Source organism: Hermetia illucens, chromosome 2, assembly GCF_905115235.1.
Source record: "Hermetia illucens chromosome 2, iHerIll2.2.curated.20191125, whole genome shotgun sequence".
In the NCBI taxonomy this organism is placed as follows: Eukaryota; Metazoa; Arthropoda; class Insecta; order Diptera; family Stratiomyidae; genus Hermetia; species Hermetia illucens.
Genome location: NC_051850.1, coordinates 122,315,130 through 122,336,145, shown reverse-complemented (window position 1 = coordinate 122,336,145; position 21,016 = coordinate 122,315,130). Strand labels below are relative to the sequence as shown.

Genomic DNA, 21,016 nt, shown 5'->3' with positions numbered 1-21,016 from the left:
AACCAGTAAAAGCGACTTACATCAACATGTAACCACAGTCCGTATTTCTTGCAAATATCAGCGATTTCAATAATGGGGTCGAAAGCACCCAAAACGGTCGTTCCAGCTGTTGCATTTACAAAGAATGGGACATATCCCTTCTGTTTTCTCTCCACAATTAATCTCTCGAGTTCGCGCGGAATCATTCTTCCATGCTCATCTGAAGGAACCATTACGCAGTTATCTGTACCTAATCCTCCAACGGAAGCACACGATTTAATTGAGTAATGGCTCTGGTCTGAAGTGAACATAACCAACTCTCCAGGTAGGGCCTTTGTTCCACGCTCTTTATATCCTGGGAACATCTTATGCCTGGCAGCCAAGAAGGCATATAAATTCGAGATGGAACCTCCTGGGGCCAGAATTGAATCTCCACTAGTCCAGCCGATGATTTCTCGCATTTTCGTCAAAACGACATTTTCCATAAGAATGAAAACAGGAGCGATTTCGTAGGTGAACATGTTGGTATTTGCGGTGGCAGTGAGCCATTCGCCAGCCATCGAAACCAAATCCAACCCAGTAGAGAGCTGGTTGAAGAAATGAGGGTGACCTGCAAAAAAGAAACAAAATCGACGAACCATTAATTTCAATATGATTCCAAGGATCTGCGGGAATGCCTATTTACGTTTCTACTGGAGTGAACTTATTTGCAGCAAATGTATCGGAATAATCCTTGGAAAGTCCCTCGGTAATCGAAAGATATTGCCTCCCAAAAATGGGGTCGTACCACACATTGACCGAATTACTGAGAAGAAATCCTCTACGAGGGTGAGTTAATCTCGTGTCAGTATTTGACGTCTACATCACAGTGAAAAATAGTAGGAACCAGAGGATCAGAAGTTGAAGCAAATTGTTTTTAATGGGTTCGCATTATGCTTTAAGTCTCCTGATGCATTGAACAGCGAAAATTCGGGAGAAACAGAATACCTCAGAAGAAAACACCAAGAACAGTGCAAACTTTTTCATACTCAATGAATATTCCTTTTTGTGAATTTTCCCTTTAATATCAAAAAGAGACAATTTAAATTTTTCCGATTTGAAAAACATGAGATCCGTTCTATCGTAGAAAGCCTAACTTTAATCGACCTCCAAGGGCAGTCTGCCATGCACTTTTTTAAAACAAAAGAACAAAACGTCTAAGCCATTGATAAGAATTTCTTTCCACTTCTGAACATCTCTAACCTTTCGGGGTCATTCTTTCGTAAATAATTTCCCGTATGTCGCATCCTGTTTAATATTGTCCGCATTTTTTGATAAATAATGGAAAATGTGGGGGACATAGATGATTGAAGTTTGACATTCTTCGCATGAGAAGTGTCGTTGCAGGGAAAAGGTTCATTTCTACTTTACAAGGACTTCGCCGTTTTGCCCTCTGACGTATTCTATTTGCTTCTGCTCGGGAAAGTGTACTTTTGTGCTTTTTAGTCACAACAGAAGTGAACAACTTTTCAACTATTCAGAATCTACTGTTCATGTTGCGCTTCGGGAAACTGTGCAGGCTCCCTTTTTCTTTGAAATTAAAATAGCTTCAGGCAAGGTCGTTTAAAATCTAGAGTTGCCAATCTCCAGGAAGTTGTGAAGAAGTGCAATGCATCTAAGAAATCAAGTTGCACAATTATAGCGCCTTTACGTATCATCGTCATCTTTCTATCTTCAGACGATGATAAACCCTGATTACTAAGGCCTTTTCTTTTTTAACATATTCACCAAACTTCGTTAATTTAGTCGGGCATATGCTTGCAACACTAACAGGAACCCTCCCTTTGAACTGAACAACATTTCTCTGCTCGGAATGATGAGTCCTTAATCAAAATCCGTTGTTATTTTCTGATTCGCTGCACTGATCTCCCTTCACAAATAATGAAAGGACGGAGAAGCAGGCCTTATGTTACCTCGCCTGGTCCTTCAGTTGAATCCACGGAATCCTTTTACTAGGCCACATTCTTCCCGAGTGTATCCAAAGCGAATAGGATTGGATCCTTTTATCCGAAAAATAGACACATATCCGGCAGCAGCAAATGATGGGGGACAAAATCTGGCATTTGTGCATCAGATGATGGTTATAGCTTTTTTGGGGTTGAGGTGGAAAAGGAGCGAGCATTTGGTGTGCGATGTGTTTCTAATGTCTGGGACTTATGCTACGCTGCTGACGATAATGCGGATGCAACTGACAATAACAGGCGAGGGTGAGTGTAGTTTACGATTGACTACTGTTACTCGTTTGTGGGGGAGTATAAATAGGGGAAAGTATTGTTCTAACTATTAGCTATTAAATGAGCATTTGATTACTTGATTCGATACTGACGAACGTCTGGAGCTGATTGATTTTGAAATGGATTATAGGCAGCAGGAATCAGAAGTAATTGGATACTTGAAAAACACTGAAATTTTTAGTTTGACATTTATTTCTTTCAATTTTTTAAGGTTTTATGGAAAGCAAGTCTATGCCTTCATTCAGCTTATGTTTCCATTAACCGCTAGTGTGTTTGGTCCCCTGGTCCAACTACCGCGGTCCACACTGCATTCCATCCAATTATATAGCTTACTATACATTCTTCACTGTCACTCTCGAGTTGTTTTTCGTAAGCTTTTCAAGGTGAAGAAATTATATTCCACATTTTTAGCTGCATCTTCGCCCGTAGGATCATCAGGAACTTCATTCAAAGCAAATCTGTAGTGGTCTGTAGTGGTAGCCACCGAATTCACTTAAGAACAACGCCAAATTATGGCTCCTTTCGCCGTGACTTCGAGTAGTCCACCTACTCGTGTTTGCGCTAACCCTGCGTGTTCATTCAATATTCTTTGCTTGGTCCTATATTTTTTGCCACCCAGCCAATGACCTCGTTAGTCCAGTTATTTTATTGATATTTGTTTATGTAATTTGCAGTAGTCATTGGCTCTATTTCAGGCCACCTATATTTAGTAGCACTCTTACGTTGAACTGATGCCTTCTGCCCAATCAACTTTAAATGTTGTTTGAAGATGAGCTTCAAGTCGAACTTTTCTTCTAAATATTTCGGTAATTGCTGAGAGTGAATAACATACCTACGCATTCACCGAAACTTGAACAATTTGCTCTTTCCACCGGATTTTTTAAAGAACCGTGTCAGTTTTATATTCAACAAGTTTCAGCTCGAAGTTTTCAAGCTAAGACGTTATCGCCCAGGTAGTACCGCTAACATAGATTTTGATGATGGTGCGTAGTAATTCGCTCGAAAGCTTCCCTAGATTATAAGCCACTTCAGTCGCATCAAAGGCGTACCGAGCCTTTCGGAACCCGAACTGTCGGTATGACAAATAATTGACGCTATCAGTTACAAAGGGTAGTGGGTTATAAATTATCCTCTCGAAAAGCTCACTAATTCTATTTGGAAGATATAATGCTGACTCACCTAACAGCTTATCCGACTTCAGGATCAGTACTAGCTTGCACCATTTCCACCCCGCGGGGAAAGACCCCTCTGTTAGGCAGTAATTGAACGCCCGTGCAAACATATTTGGTGCCAGCTTCAACGCCTTCCTAGGGATTCATTCAATACCGGGGGCTGTGTTATCTCAGACTCTTTTCGCTGCACCTAAAACTTGGGCGTCAGTTACTCGAGGTATGTTCTCGACATTTATTGTTACCGATGGAAAAGTTATAACTATCCAGACAAATTAAGACACCTGAAAGGGGGAGATTTTTTCCTATTTTTCATTTTTCATGATAGTCCATTTCAACGTTTTAAGCATGTGGTTATACTTAACGAGCAAGAAGAATACATGCAGGAGATTCGTCTTTCGGTGCGTTGCTTCAATTTGTACGGTGGAAGAAAAGCATTGCGACGTCCTTCAATCACTTGCGTATATTCGACGTTCTTCAATCTCTTGTGCAATTTTGCGCATTTGCTTTGTTATTAGTGTCGTATATGTAATCCATGGGATGGCAAAATATACACAAGAAAACTATCTGGGCGTCATCGACATACGAGGCAATTAGTTATCTCGTACTTAACTCGCGTATATGTAATATTATATTCCGTATATTCCGCCTAGACTCGCATCTACTAAACTATTTAAACTTCTTGGCGAGAGCAATATTTGGACAGAAGGAGACCTCGTATGAGATCCTTCACTCTTCCCCCCGCCCCCAAATTCCCAATTTCAACGCCCAAGTGTTCAAGTCGTCGGCAATTATTTTCAGGTTGTATTTTTTGGCAGGTCTCCGCTCCTTGTAAATGTAGAGGTTATCGATCTTAACCCTGATATAGTAAGTTCCGAAAGCTTCATTACTTGCCATACCGTAGTCTTTGCATTTACGTTCATTTCTGGAAACCTGTTGATGGCTTAAAAATGATCCGAGCTCCAATCGTAACATAGCCATTCTGACCGACAGCCAAGCGGCTATTAAGGTCTTGTACTCAGTGGTGACAGTGCAGAAACCCGCTGAACCGTCTGGGCGGCACACCCAAGGTCACCCTTCTCTGAGTTCCGGGTCTTAGGGACATAAAAGGGAATGAGCGGGCTGATGGACTAGCTAGGCATGGCTCTACTCTTGGCAGTCTACAGTGTTTGTTCTGTTGGCGGCTGTTAAAGGTGGAATCTACTCGCACTAATTAACAGCCGCGGACATCAGATAGCGAAAACTCACCACCCGTGCCAAGTCAAGGAAGATTTGGTCCGCCTATAACAAGAGCCATTGGCGAGAGCTCTTGTGCGAGACGCATGCAAATGAATACAAAATTACGGCGGTCTGCACGGGTTACTGGCCTATAGGGAACTATGCCGCCAGACTCGGCAAACCCTACAATTCGCATTGCTGATGCAAGCTTTACCTGTAGAGAGTACTTTTCCAGCTCTTCCAATCCGTATCCTGCAGGTATTCTAGTTTCAACTCATGCTTGAGAGTACTCTTTGATGGTGATCTCGTCTATATCTTTAAATTCTATCACCACGAGTAGTCGATTTAAGCGGACGGTCGCTTGCTTGCCTCCCTGCCTGCATGTCTGCCACATGTATTTTTCTCAGAAATGGTTATACCTCGTCGTCAAGGCTCTACCACTCATTTCGGACCTTGACATTCAAGATGTCCTTCCTTCAACCACCTCGATCCGTCGATCACGTCCACCAATTTAGAAATCAAGGCAGTGATGCGCTGTCTCCGTCAACAAAATCTGCTCCGTGCTTTTGGGGTTTTCTATCCAGGTGTCGTCCATACATTACACGTGGCCAACCCATTGCAACTTCCGATGTTTTATTAATTTGGAGAATTCAGAGTTGTCACATATTTGATAAAACTCATGGTTGTATCTACCATTCTCTTCAGAACCCTCCTTTCGGAAGTTTTGACCAGGCTTTCGTTGGTCTTATTACCGTGTACACGAAGCTTTGTTTTGCCGTGTATGCAGTTGGCTATTAAAATCGGTAGGACCCGAAGGAAGGCTCTATTTACCAGTTGAATTCATCGTTTTATTTCTTCAAGATCCATTTTTCCATTTTGTTATGAGAGACATCGCGAGTTTAAAAGGGAAGTCTTCATGGAAACAGTTTATCAAAATGTCCCAATTGGTAGTTCTCAAATCAGGTAGTTTTGGTAGCATTTGCGATAGAAGACGGCCACTTAAATTAAGACAAGTGATGCCATCGGGCATGATCCATAAAATCCTTCATCATTTTTCAAAACGGTGTTCTACTGAGGCAAGCTCTGAGGACCAGGACAACTGAAAACAAAGAAGCTCAAAAGCTCTGAAAAAGAATATGAGGTCATCTAAACCATCGGTACGATATTCTGAAGAGACAAACTCGCTCGAAGCAACCTCGAAGGCCATCTGCGGCTAGTACATCCCCAGGCAATATCCAAAATTACAACTCTCCACAAGGCTATAAGCAGTCTTTAGTCTAAATATTAGATGTTAGCATGTAGAGAGAGAGAAAGCTAAATGGGCGTTTTGCTTGTTCCATAGGTATAAAACTGAGGCTAAAAATGACTTCAATTTTGCCTCAGTAATACGGGGAGTGGATATCCTGGCTTTATATATTTGGAGTATATATCGGGCATATTTGCTATACTCTAGTATTCCTATCGGATCGTGCAGGTGATACTTACTCCCAAGCCAAGAGGACTCTCCGATAAGCTATCCTTTCTTCGAAAAGTGCTTGAAAGATGACATAATCCCACACAGACAGCACTCAGCAGCAGATAGAAAAAAATGAGAAGGCGATATCCGGAGGGGAATTCAATTTGGGCACCTTCATGGTTAACGGAAACGCCTTCAACTGCGTCTCGTTCATAGCGATTCGATCCGCTTTTGATTAATTTGATTCGTTACATAAAGGGGTAGAGAAAAATCTACATTATTGTCGGGATAAAATCGATTAAGGCAAGATGTCTCAGGGGCTGCCCACATGGAGGCATTCTCATTCCCTTGTTCCCAAGTATTTGGAGGCGATCAGATCACTGTAACTATTGGCAAGTTTGCGAACACGAGCATATGCTAGCAATTCTGCAGTGATCCGTCAGTTGGAGCTTTCGGAACGGAGTGTATTTGAGGGCTCGATTGCCTAATCATCACTGGAGGATAAAAACCACGTCATTCTTCGGCCATACTAGATTTTCCCCATTCACTTAGGGTTAAAACGGGAAGCAGCTAAAAGAAGTGTCGTTATAATTGCGAAAAGGGAGAAATGGTCCGAACGCCAACGTTTCGCCTGGAAAAACAGACATAACAATCTTCACCAACTGGTCAACTATGGATAAGGACTCGGCTTATGGGTGCTGTAGGAAAACTTGGTTATAAAACTGGCCTAACCCTTCGAAAAACTGATGATCATGTTCAAGCTGAAGATTCGAGTATATCTATTATTTTCGCAACAAAAGCATACCTGTGTCAAAATTTGTAAGATCATATCTTTGGGCTGTCATCAGATCCTGCTTAAACTAAGTTGGCTGATCGTAACGTTCCTGACGTGGGTTTCAATCCTCATAACATCATTAATCACAAGAAGACTACCAGATTGGCTCACCAGGGTTTGACAGAGTTTGGATGTGGTGCTGGGAAGTCTTTGTAAAAGCGGCATTTTCCTAGCGCTTTAAAAGGGCGGACATGAAACGATTCATTCCTCCTTTTAATGACAATTCTGAGGCTGTCTGCTGTTGGAGAACATCCTTACCTTTACAACAGCTTGCTAGCACCGCAGACAAGAAGCTGTGCGTGGAGCCGCGCTGGTCCCATACACTGATCCCGTGTATTGAAAGATAAGCCCAGCGAAAACACGGAGAATTAAATTACGACCTAACACAGTTTCTTACGGCGCATAGTGGATAAAGGAAATACTTGCATCACTTCGGATTGGATGAGTCCCCAGACCATCCCAAATGTGCTGCTACATCCGAGAATCCGGAGCATATTATGTTTCATTGCCCGAAGTTCGCGACTGAAAGAGGGAGGTTAAATGACGCCCTCAATACAGTCGTCGAGCCCCATAATTTCATGGAGGATATGCTGAGGTTGAGAGCAAATTGGAGTGCAGTAAACGCAACAATAACTGTGATACAGAAAAAAAACTACAGGAACTGGATTGAGCCCAGAAAACGCGACTAACGCGTGACTTAGTCGGCCTTTGGATTGTACGGTTTAGAGCCATGGAAATACCTGCAAAGGTATCTAAACACCACATGAGGTCTTAGTTTATACGCCCATATCTTCTTTAATTTCCTCTTGGTTTGGCTTAGAATCGTAATCCCGGTGTATTTTGGCTCTTTGTAATGAAGATTATTTCAGTCTTTCCATTCGAGAATACCACAAATCTTTACAGCTCCCATTTTTCCCAATAAAAATATTGATTTTGAAGACGTTTCGATATATCATTGCATATGATGTTCCAAACAGTGGATCCCATCCGGAGCCAATTTGCTGAAGCAACGTAATCTTTGGGCTTGTCATCCTCCATGGAAAGGCAAACGCCCCATCAAAGTTAATTTTTTAGTTTATTCTGAAATTCTGTTTTTTTATTAATTTGGGACCATTTTTTCCTCCGCCTTCGTGAGCTGGGAATAACTTTTATATTCATGTCTTGTCCCTTGACGTAGTAGTATCGATCACCTTTTTTTGAGGCAAATAAGTAGAAAGTGGGTTTGGCCCAAAAAGATGCTTAATTACAATCAGTATCTCCACTAAAACATCAAAGTAATAAAGTTTGGTCCCAGACACAACGATAAATGGAGTAGCCTTCGAGAAGCGTGAAATTTAGAATTTTATTGTGAAACCAGATTTCCATGTTATACATAAAATGACACTGCAAAACCAATGCTCACGATTTGCGATCCCATTGCTTGATTATTTTTGAAAATATCCTACATTGATAAAGGAATAAAGTATATAGGAAATTTTCTCTCAAAATGTTTTTAAGGTTTTGTGTAAAACAAAACTTTATTAGAATCGATTCGATGTCTGTCTGTCTGTCTGTCATAACCGATTTATTCGAAAACGGCTAGACCGATTGTCACGAAAATTTGTGAGTGCATGTGGTCTGTTGTTCCCCTTACATACAGAAAGTGGTGCCATTTTGTGTTAAGTTTAAACGGGGCTTCCCATATCTGCGAATGGAGGGTGCAACATTTTTTTTACAGAATGTGGCCATGTGGGGTATCAAATGAAAGGGTTCAACTAGTACTTTCGAAACTTGTCTTATATTTGATCTCAGGTGAAACTTAGGGGAGTGAGCTGTCAAAATATGACCCCCAAAAAGTGTAATAGGTCTCGTTCTCAAAACCTATTCAACCGAAAAATCTGAAAAAATTACAATGGTGTATCTAAACGAAATCTAGGGTTCAAAATACATTCCATTCCGATGTCTGCACAAATAAGGTTAATAATAGTATATTTCCATATTTTGAAAATTTATTCGGAAGCCCCTCTCCCCCTTAAATTCATGCTAGAAGTACAAAATGACACAAACATAAAGGATAACATAAGGCATAACTTTGGGAAGTTCGAAGGAAATCCAACTGTTATTAGCAAAGTTATAGAAGGTGAAACTTTTACATTTTATGTGAATTTCGTACATTCTAAAATGTGGATGACGTCATCATAACATGTCAATTCGTCAATAACACAACAAAGTGAGCTCACGTAAATGGGAGGTATATATTATATATTATATATTAATATCAATTACTCGAGGCAGACATATATATATATTTATATGTATATACTAATGAAGCTTTGGGGTAGTGCCTAAATCAGATAGATATATTTGTATATTAAACCAGCGATATTCAATAAACCTACTGTATATGTATATATGTGTGCTTGTGTGCACGAAGTAAATCGGAAATATGAGGACGATTAATTTATATACCTGCATGTATAAATATAGTATTCGGAAATAGGCAATGTTTGTTTGTTTTGGGTGAGCATAATATCTACGTCTGTTATATGTACGTATTCCTTATTTTTTAAAAAAAATATAAAGGAATATTTTGGGTTTTTAGCCATATACGAATGGAAAAATATGCGTAGAAAGTTTCTCACATGAGATGAACACAAAACCTTTATACCCGAAGCGCCAGCTTCCGGAAGGCGACGCATATCCATCTAGAGACAAAGGGTTGTTTAGGCGGAAGGTTACTGGTGTAACCAGGAAAAAAAAGTACAAGAATCGTCGGATATCTTGTAGTCGGGCTAATTTTTCGTTGAAGAGTGAGTGAAAAACAGCGTCACCAATGTCAGTAGCATTACCTTGACCTTCTGTGATTTTTTTCTTTTCGATGGTGAAAATTAGAGGAGACCAGGGGTGATAAGGCCGACAGTTAACAGCCATTAAAAAACGCTTTAAATGCCACACTATTTAACACTCGCTTGTATGACAGGCAGGCCTGACGAGGGGGTGGAAAGGGAGGAATTCCCTCCTGGCCCGGCGTTTTCTCGAAGGTCTGGAATAGAAGTTTGAACGGAAAAGTGTAATAAAAATACTTTTCACTATGGACCTATAAAATTTGCACCCCGCTCCCCATGTTTCCATATAATTTTCACCCCGGTCCCGGTTTTTCTCTCTCTCATTGAAAAACGGCCCGGATAACAGAAGTTGGATGACCTGGGGTGATTAATTGAGTAAGAGCAGAAAGATGGTAATAAGACAGGTGGGGACATACCAACCGCTTGTTGAAGTAGGTTGAAACAAATAATAGTTTGCCAGATGGGAAAGGGTCCTTTTTTAGTGAATACACCCGCAGACTTCCAAGTTTCTGATTTTCAGCAATGACTCCCTGTTACGTTGCAGTTAGGCTAAGATCGAACTTTCTCTCCTGTTTGCACAAAAGCGTAAGTCCGATTTTTTTCTGTTTTCTGCTTCAAAAACTATAAATGTAGTATTTACTTCTTAGTAATGGAATATAATTTGTTCTCGATAATCACTGCAACGCCTAACTCAATCCAAAAATAGAATAAGTACGGGGCAATTTGGCAAATTTTTCAGAGGAATCTCATACAATATTCACAGATAATTGTATTGTATAGTATGTGCATATATGCTTATGTAATAGGTACACATTATACCCATAATATATACATATTATATAACCCTATTTCGTAAACACGCATTGTTTCACACAAAATACACGACCCGCACTTGAAACCCTCAAGGCACAATTAAAGCCTATTCAAAGATGATTTAGTGAAGGCTAATCTCATCAATCAGCATCTACCCCACGCAACCCACACACTATCACAAACAAGCCCCGATAATTTCCGATTTGATTACATCACAAAACCTGTGTACATACAACCTCAGACATCCTTCCGAAATTCCGAACCGCAATCGTTCCGTCCATTCACCGTAGCTATTCAATTTGCAGAGCTCAATGTTGTCCTGGCTTGTACTCTCCGGCGAACAATATGCCTACACTCAGAAAGGAAATAGAAGTCGAACGTTATTTCACTTTTCGTGGTCACGTGCTTCAGATTAGATTAAAAGTATGCCCTCATCCAAAGCACCCCCAAGGACTCCTTGAAAAGTGATCCACCCTCTTCGTAGAGGCAGACGACATGATGAAAGGATGCAAAAAAGTGACAAAAATAAAATAGAATATTATTAGTTTGGGGTGGATAATATGAGGCTGGCAGGGGATGTGTATATCGCTGTGATTGATTGTTTATTCTCTGTTGTGCAGATATGACACGACCAAGGAATTCGAAACCCCTTTCGAAGTGATTTTTAACTTTTCAATGCGGCGACCACACTTTTGGGAGGACGTGAGCTTTATGCGAACTGTATGGTCGCCTGCGGCTGAAAGGTGAGATGAGTCCTCTATTCAGTATTCAATGGCCCATAAAATGGTATCCTTAATGCTGTTATCTTCTTGGATGCACATTTTGTTTGGATTTCGGGTACTTAATGCCACAGCTGAATACAAACAAGGAGCTTATGGTTATGAGGAGGAGAATGTAAACTGCCGCACGGAAGTATAGTATTAGAGGCATTAGCGAATATTATATGCGCGGCTTTTCCTTATATGATAGCGTTCGAACGACTAGTGTTAAAATTTCTGGGGTGTATCTCATTGTTCAATTCGAAGCTAGTGAATCTTCAGTTGGAAGCTTCGGGATGCTAATCTATTGTATTTATTTGCAGATATGCATATTTCGGCGACTAGTTGTCGCCTTTCACAGTGCCTGGGGTGGTGGATTCGACGGTAAAAGGAAAGGGTTTCTAAATTTCCAATATTCGATAGATTTGATGACATTTTGGCTTGGTGTCTCAAATAAAAAATTCATTCAAGTAATCTATTCAAAAGAGGAATTTTTCGTACCACCTAATTCGCTAACCGTTCAAATTTCTGCTTTAATGGCGAACTCATTAAGAATAATTAATAGAAAAATGTACTCACCCGTCTTCACCTGGTACTTGAGTGTGGTAGCGCAGTCTTCCACTAATTGTTGCAAGGTGACTCCGCGGTGTGGCAAGTCCAAGTCCAAGAGCTTCTTCATGTCTTCCGGATGGTGAAATTCCAACACTTTCTCATTTCGGTCATTAGTTGTTCGGACAAAGTCGAGAAGTACATCAATGATTTTTAGGAGAAACTCCCGCGTTTCTGGCATAGCGTCTACATACGGGAGGATGTCTGTAAAAATATCAGAGAAAAAACATAAAAGATAGTTAAAGATTTATCTTTTGGTATTGTAAGAAAATGAGGAGTACACCCTCTATCTCCAGCTGTCGATAGGGAAGAGAAAAATGATTTCCTTATATCAGTGAAATCTATATTGGATAGGAAGTTTGCAAGAGCGAAGACAGGAGAATCAATTTCCCATCCATATTGAGGGATTATAGATGATAAACTCATCCCAGACTCTTTGTGGGATCAGTTGTGAATAGGCTCTTGGGAATGGATTCATTTTTTATCAGCTTACCATCCCCTCAGGATAGAATACTGTTTTATGAACTTGGAAATATGTATTCCAATTTTTATGATTTTCAAAATATGTTTGTAAGGATTTTAACTGTAATAATGGAGAGTAGGACTGTTGCCCATAAAAAGCTGGTAGGGAAAGGTTCAAAGTGTTCGATTCTTAATGTGCATAAATCACTTAAAAGCAATCTCTTTCAAAGTGGCCAGTTGGGTTTGTCTCAGTGCTGTTTAAGCTTCGGAACTACCACATCCAATTCGGGACTGCAAGAGAATGCTCAAAGGTATCGCCATTATGGAGCTCCTAGGTAGCTAATAGTAGCAAAGAACTATTTTTCTCAACTTCGAGAACAACCACTTAGTACACCGGATTGATGGTCTATGCTGAAGGTACAAACTCTTTCTGGATGATACGCTTGACCTTAAAAAATACAACCAGCATCGTATTTGCTTTTGACTTTCTGCGAGAGTGAGTTATTTTGCTAGGAAGAAGCAAACGTCTGTATTAGGCTGTCTGACGATTTCGTTTGTAGCTCATCCCCGTGTACAGAAGAGTTATGGAAATGGGTTTTGATAGTACGTTGTAGTGATACGGATCCACCGACTCAGAGTATCCAATTCTTTCGTAAGAATATTTAAAATTGAGTCTAAGGATTCCAATTACGGAAGTTTCGAGGTTTCACGTAAAAGGGGGTTTTGGAAGTCTTAAATTTTTACATATTGATAACCAATCTGAAAATGGAAGTCTTGGCATCCACATAATAATTAGTGGCAAGGGTGGGATTCCATTGTCTGAGTGCTTCAGAAATAGTTCGCCAATTTAAATGTGCTCGATCCAACGGCTACTAGAGGAGAAGAGACTTTTAGAAACATTTCTATCAAACGTTAAGCGTCACGCAGACGAGATAAAAAAATATAGACCCGGAGGAGGATTCTTTGAAAACCGGGAGAATCATTCCAAGAATATATAATTTGTATGAAGAAATATTTATTTATTAATGGCAGCAATTATTCGGCAGTGTCTCGGAAAAAAGTAGAATTTTTCATAACTCTGTGCTGGATCATCCGAAATCAAAAACTCAAAGTTTTTTCATTAGATGTTCACTTTCCTCAGGTAACAGGTTTTTCGAAATTTCAATTTTCCAATTTTTGGAAACCTTTTGAAGTGAAAAACGTGATTTCCACGGAAAAAATCGGGTAATTTATTATTGTCAAATAAAAAATATTAACAACTTGGAAAAAAAATCTCCAGCGTCACCTCGTGAATTATATCCAGAAATAGTGTTCAACTTTGGGGGTGTCTGGCGAGCGATTGTCGCTATGATAACTGTCTGGCAATGTAAAACTTGATTTCTGATATTATGCCAAAGAAAATATGGAAAAAAATTACCCTTCATAGTATGGCGTTGTCTTACTCACCTTTGCTACCTGTTAACTGCCGAACCAACTCAAACTCTATAATACTCAATCTTACACCTGTGCGGACTTCACACTGAGAAACTATTAAGTTTCATATTATGACGTAGGTCTGGAGCCCGAGGGTTCTTATTCTAAAAGCTATTTTTTTCATATTATCTTGAGGATAATGTCAGAAATTGAGTTTTTCAATGCCTGATAGTTATTACTGTGCCAACCACCTTAAAGCTCAATAAAATGTAAGTATACCCAATGTGGGTATAGTACAAACGTTGGTTTTTATATATTTTATTAGGGTAACTATAAAAATATGTTACCTCTGCAGCCGGACGCTTTGGGCAGTTGCAACACCTGCCAGAGCCCCAAAGTTCAATAAAATATAAATGTACCCTACGTCATAGTATAAAAGTTGAGTTTTATATACTTGACTAGTGTACCAATAAGAATAGGTTTCCTCTGCAGTCAGACATTTATGGCAGTTCCAACAGGTCAGACCAGGTGATACTAGCATTTTAACAGTTATGAAGGGTTTTTCCAATTTTATGTCTTTGGGTTGAGGGATTTAGTATTTTTTTCCAGTTACCCTACTACTACTACCACAAATTGAGTACCTAGGATAAAATAATGTTAACAAATTTTTATCACAATTAAGAATTCAAAATGGGTTAAGCAGTAAAATTGTGGGGCTGAAAAACACAATTTTTGTATTTGGAAAGCTATTACTTCTACACAGTTCGCCCGCTTTCACTAAATAAACTTCCTTTTTCTAGAGTGAAGCTTAGCTACGGTTCAACATTTATTCCAATGCTCTAGCTATCATAGTTTCTCTATTATGATTTTAGTAGTGTAAAGGCGACAATTTTGTAAGGTTTTGTTTGCAAAACTGTCTGCCTGTCTGTCTTTTTTTTTTGGAGGAGGTGGAAATCTTCAAAAGACACTGGCCTGGACACGCCAGTGTGTGGGATTCTTACCTACTAAAACCACCCCCAGATTCTCTGGTACGAGCACCTCTCCTAGAGTCTCCTATAGGTTCTTCCTTTCCTCCACAAACTTTGGACAGTCAAAGAATAAATGCTCTGGGTACTCTGGGACTCCATCGCAGTTTGCACAATCGGGTGAGGTATCGAGTTTGAACCTGAACAGGTACTGGCGATATCCTCCATGCCCCGTGAGAAACTGCGTAAGATTATATATAATTTCACCGTGCCGTCTCCCTAACCACTCCTTGATGGCAGGGATGAGCCTGTGTGTCCACCGACCCTTTCCCGAGCATTCCCAACGCTCTTGCCATCTATTTAGTGATCTCTCCCTTTCGGCGTTCTTCGTCTGCGATAAAGGAAAGATAGATTTCGTATTATATATATTCGTCATTTCATCTCCCAAGATGTCAATGGGCATCATTTCAGAGATGACGAATGCTGCATCATCTGAGACAGTCCTGAATGCCGAGCACACCCTTAGGGCTGTTCTTCTGTAGACTGAACTCAGTTTGTTAGCGTTAAATGCAACCTGCAATGCCTTTCCCCAAACTGGAGCTGCATAGAGCAGGATCGAACACACCACCCTAGCTATAAGCAACCTGGAAGCATGCCGTGGCCCTTCCACGTTCAGCATCATCCATGCCAGGGCCACACTTGCAATGGATGCTTTGTCATAAACATACTGCACGTGTTGCCTATAACTAAACTTGCTGTCTATCATCACTCCCAAGTATTTGATGGCAGGCTTAGAAGTGATGATATGATTTCCAATTTGAATACGGGCAAAATTTCTTTTACGGCGCTTGGTGATGAGGACCGCTTCCTCCGGAAGTCTCAGACCAGAACTCTCTAGCCAACCCTTAACAGCACTGATCGCTTCGCATGAGTATAACTCAGCATCTTCGAGGTGCTTTGCGACCACAACCAGCGCTATATTGTCGGCGTAGCTGACCGCCGTGGCTTCCTCCGGAAGGGGAAGATTAAGTACATCCGCTCTTGTAAATAGCTGTTGACAATAGCTGCAAGATAAGCGGGAATATCAATTTTCGCCAGAGATTCTCGTATTAGGTTCCAATTGGCCGAGTTGAATGCATTTCTCACATCCAGGGTCAGTACTATGCAATATTTGCTAGTACTACTCTTTTCGTGGATTGTATCTTAGGCCAAGCCGGTAACCATTTTGATGGTATCAATGGTTGATCTGGCTTTACGGAACCCATACTGCCGATCTGAGAGACCTCCCTGGCTCACAACAACCGGGAGTAATCTATTATAGATTACCCGCTCTAGCATTTTGCCCACAGTGTCCAAAAGGCAAATAGGTCTGTAGGAGGTGGGCTCATCTGGAGATTTGCCAGCCTTAGGCAGTAGCACCAACTTTTGTCGTTTCCATGATGTAGGAAATATCCCCTCGGACGTGCACGCTTCGAACAACTCAGCGAACATGTCCGGTCTGGATTTCACGGCAAGCTTAAGGGCCCTATTCGGAACGCCATCCAGACCCGGAGCTTTGTTATCTCCTATCCTAGTGCAGATCTCCAGCAGCTCGTTACTGGTGACTGGCGGTATTGCCGTGTCATTCAGAGGTCGCTGGCAGCTGTCTGTCTGTCTGTCCGTCTATCTGTCAGTCTGTCTGTCACAAGAACTTTTCTCAGAGACGGATATACCGATTGACACGAAATTTGGTGAGAGGGTTGGAATTGTGGGCCCCCAGACATGCAGTGCAGGTCCCCATACATGTAAAAGGGGGATGTACAATTTTTTTCACCAAATATAGTCATGTGGGGTATCAAATGAAAGATCTTGATTAGTATTTTTCGAAGCTGGTCTTAGTTTTGAGATTTGTTAGAAAGACGGGGAGTGGGAGCGGTGGAAAGTGACGGTTTCTTTAACGGACCCATTCTCAGAAACTACCCAACCGAAAAATCTGAAAAAAATCATGAAGCTGCCTCTGTATGGTGTCCAGGCGTCAAAATACTCTCCATATCGATATCTGTTCAAATTAAGTTAATAATAGTATATTATCATATTTTTGGGGAAATTTAGTAAAACCTCCCTTAAGTTTATCCCAGAGTTATAAAAGTTGTTAGTAGTATAAAATATAATATGAAAAATATTATCCCCAAGTTTGATCAGAATCATACTATTAGTAACAAAGTTACAGTAGCTCAAAGTTGACTTTACCGTGTTAATTTGCTGCAACTGAATATAATTATCACACTAAAGTGGATAGTCAGACATGCTAAATGCATATACATAACGGGCTACATACTAATGGGATATACTCACAGAAGAAGCAAACAAAACCTTTCATACCTGAAGCGCCAGCTTCCGATTTCCCAACTTGTTTAGAAATTAAAATGCTCATTTGGTGTCATAAGCACCCGGTCTGGCAGGTGTTGCCACTGCCCAAAGTGTCTAACTGCAGAGGAAACATATTCTAATAGTTACAGGAGTAAAACATATAAAATTCAACCTTTATACCATGACGTAAATAAATCTACATTTTACTGGACTTTGAGGGCGTCTGGCGAGGGGTTGCCACTATTATAACTGGCTGTGTATATAAAACATGATTTCTGACATTACTTCAAATAAATATAGAAAAATTACCCTTTATACTATGACGTGGTTAAGTAGAAATTTTATTCACCTTTTTTTACCGGTTACCTGCCTACAACTCAAACTCTATAGTATGCAATTGTTCCTATTCCAGTGCGGACTTTCCACAGACAAACTTTCAAATTTTATACTATGACGTAGGTAGGGCTCTTACTATATTAAGGTTAGTAAAGCAAAGAATCTTCATTGAAGACAAAGGCTGCCACATACGCTGCAATCTCAACGATGATAGAGGTTCCACTTAAATGCTTTGGTGAGATTTTCCAAATAAGTTGATTCCAACTCTTATTGGCGTTCTGAACCTACGACATCTTTGCTCAGATCTTCATAGATAGGTTTGATGGCATCCAAAATATCATTGCGAAGACCATTCTACGTGTTTTTGAATGAATTCAATGCATTGACAGCTGTGAACCACGAGTTCGCGCTGAGTCACGTATGAGACGTGGTTGCTTAAACCACTGTATCTTCCTTAGTTTCACCTCAAATTTTCTCAAAATATTCATCTCAAAGAAGGCGTTGTGTATTTCTTCAGCTTCCATCGCCTCGTCATTGATGGTAATTTGTTTGAGCACAGAGGTTGCCATAAGATTAGTTGGGTTTCAACAATGTCGTACAGTCAATAAGGTTGGCCACTTTGCGATCAACAGTAGATTTAGAACTTGTTTTCTCGATGTGTGCAACAAAACAGTTGTTGATATCTACTTCGAGACGGATCACCATTTGATGGCCGCCAGCCAGCCACAGCACAGTCCTCCGTAACACCTATAAGGGGGAAATGGATGCCGCAATATCCGCAGTCGACACAGATCCTTGAGATAAAGATAATGATCTTCATAATCACTCGAAGAAGATTATGATTAATACGGCGACACTTGGTCCCAGCCGCAAGAAAAGGCGGAACGGCTGGTTCGACGACGATTGTAAGCTTGCAACGGAACGGAAAAATGCTGCATTCTCAAAGAACGCGGGCATGCACGAACTTCTCCGAGCGGAGAAGCGACTTCACAGACGGAAAAAGGAAGCCTGGGAGAACCAAGAGGTTTGTGAACTCGAAAAGTATAGGGAGCAATCGCACCAGGGGCCGAAGTTGTACCAACAAGTCAGCAGGACATAGAGAGGGAAATCTGATTTCCAACAGAATGGGCATATTGGAGAGATGGGTTGAGTATTTTAATGAACTGCTCAACAACCAGAACATCGGCGAGTTGGAGGTCCCGCCAACTTAGACGATGGACAAATGCTGCTACTTTAAAAGATTAATGATCATTTACGAAATGTTAGATAATTTCTTTATTAATCTTGAAAATATTGAAATCTATTTTATAGTTTTGTGAAAATTTAAATAATCCAAAATTGTCTCGTAACTGATTCACTTTTTTAGGTGTCTACACCGCCGCGGTTGGAACAGAAGAGACCGGCTTATTTCCATGCGGTCCTTACTGTCCCAACCAACGGCATTTTTCCACCGCTAATTCTCCACTCCCTTTGTGCGCTCTAAAATGAGTGAGTGGAGAGTTCTGCGCCATCCGCCATTCCGCGCCAACTATAGAAGAAACAGTCCGTGCAATTCATCGGCTTCAAAATCATTAATCGTCAGCAGCCGATGGAATTACAGCCGAATTGGTTAAATATGGAGGCCACCAATTTCACTCATACATAAAAAGGGTGATATTGTGGCGCGGCAGGATCCGCAGCATTCGAAATTTATTTCGAATGTTGCGGATGCGGACGGGTAGATGGCGCGGAACTCTCCACTCACTTTAGAACTCGCCACTCATTTAGAACTCGCCACGGGAGTGGAGAATTAGCGGTGAGAAAGTGCCGTTGGTTGGGACAGATAGGACCGCATGGAAATAAGCCGGTCTCTTTTGTCTCCAACCGCGGCGGGAAACACTCGTGTAATTGTTTTATCTCGATTCGCTACAATTAGTGCATTGTTGAAGTGCATACAACTATAATTAGATTTTGTTTAAAATATGTATAATTGTTTATAAAAATTATCCACGAATAAAAAACGCCTGCTCGAGGTGAAAATTCATTTTAGTTAGAGAAAATAACGTTTACTTTGCAAATGATGAGGAAGAATGGAATGGGTAAACTGCGATAGATTTCACAATTATTATTTAAACTAAAATATCATGCAGTGTAGCAATTATAGGGGTATCACGTTGCTGAGTACCATCTATAAGATATTCTCCGCTATCTTGCTAGGTCGGATAGCCCCATACGCCCAGAACGTCATTGGCCCATGACAAAGAGGCTTCACTACAGGTAAATTAGCAACAGATCAAATTTTCCCTCTGCAGCAAATGATGATCCTCTTTAAGTCCACACAACTACTGGGCTAAGTTGGCGATATCGACATCATTGAAAGAACAGCACGAGACGTACAAACTACCTTTATCCAGATCGAGCGGGCGGGGATTAGTGCGAGATCTTAGACTGCACAATGAAGGCAAACGAAATATATGGTGACAATGTCAGCACATTAAATCGTACTTGTCAAACGAGAAAAATAAAGATAGGAGAATACAACTTTGAAACCGTTGATAATTTCTCCTATCTAGGGTCGAAAATCAGAATCGATAACAGTTACGACAATGAAATCCCCGCACAGTTGTTGGCTGCCAACAGAGCCTATTTCAGCTTACAAAAACTGTTTCGCTCGAAACGTCTCATCATAAGGTCAAAGCTCTAAATGTACAAGACAATGATCTTGCCAGTCCTCATGTATTCCTCGGAAACTTGGGTTCTCAGCAAGAAAAATTGCGAACTCTTAGCCGCGTTCGAGATAAGAATCCTCCGAAGTATTTTTGGTCCCGTATCAGCGATACCATGACTGTCAGGCGATACCATGACCGTCAGGTTGTGGATAAAATCCGGCTCAACAGGTTGGGAAGGGCGAGGCATTTAATCGGTATGGATGAGGATAATCCACCCCGACCTATAAGAGCAATGTCTATGGTAGAAAAGGAAGACGAGACAATGCCTGAGATGCAACAAAGGCGTAGGCCAGGACGCCAGACAGCTTTTAGATATACCGAATTGGTGGACCTATGAGGGACACTCAACTTTTCATCCACGATAACGAACAACTAAAATGGTGGAAAGAACGCTTCATCACGGTTGTTACCGTTATCATATCTGGTAAAATTTCGCTTCTTGTAGATGAAACATGCAGATATGGATTGTTCCAAATAGAAAAGAAATCTACTCGAACATCAGTTTACTCAATCGGAATAAAGTCGGTCTCCCGACATACCTATTCATTGCTGCCTCTGTACCTCCGCTACTTCCAATCGCATGGAAATCCTGAGAATCCGAAACCTTTCCTAGAGATTCCCAGTGAGTAGAAGAAGGGGATACTCTATAAAATTCCGAAAAGCGACACCTATTTTAATTGCAAGATTCGGGGGTGTATCTGTATTCTCTTGCCGTCGCAAAGATAATATCTAACATTATTCAAGAACGCATCAAAAAACATCTCGTAGACTCGAGCGACAGAGAGCGGACTGATTTATACTCCGAATCCTTCTACATTGACCACATCAATATCCTACCGATCATTTTA

At 40.8% G+C, this 21,016-nt stretch overlaps 1 protein-coding gene across 8 annotated transcripts in view; it reads right to left on the bottom strand.

The window, feature by feature from the left end:
• The window catches only part of LOC119650350 (glutamate decarboxylase), a 71,407-nt gene that overhangs the window by 22,913 nt on the left and 27,478 nt on the right, over positions 1 to 21,016 (bottom strand). For all 8 annotated transcript variants that reach the window (XM_038053026.1, XM_038053024.1, XM_038053025.1 and 5 more), the window contains 2 exons: positions 11,906 to 12,139; positions 21 to 589 (listed from right to left, as the gene is read on the bottom strand). In XM_038053026.1, coding sequence (XP_037908954.1) covers positions 21 to 589; positions 11,906 to 12,139 — 803 coding nt within the window. The remainder of the gene's footprint in view (positions 1 to 20; positions 590 to 11,905; positions 12,140 to 21,016) is intronic.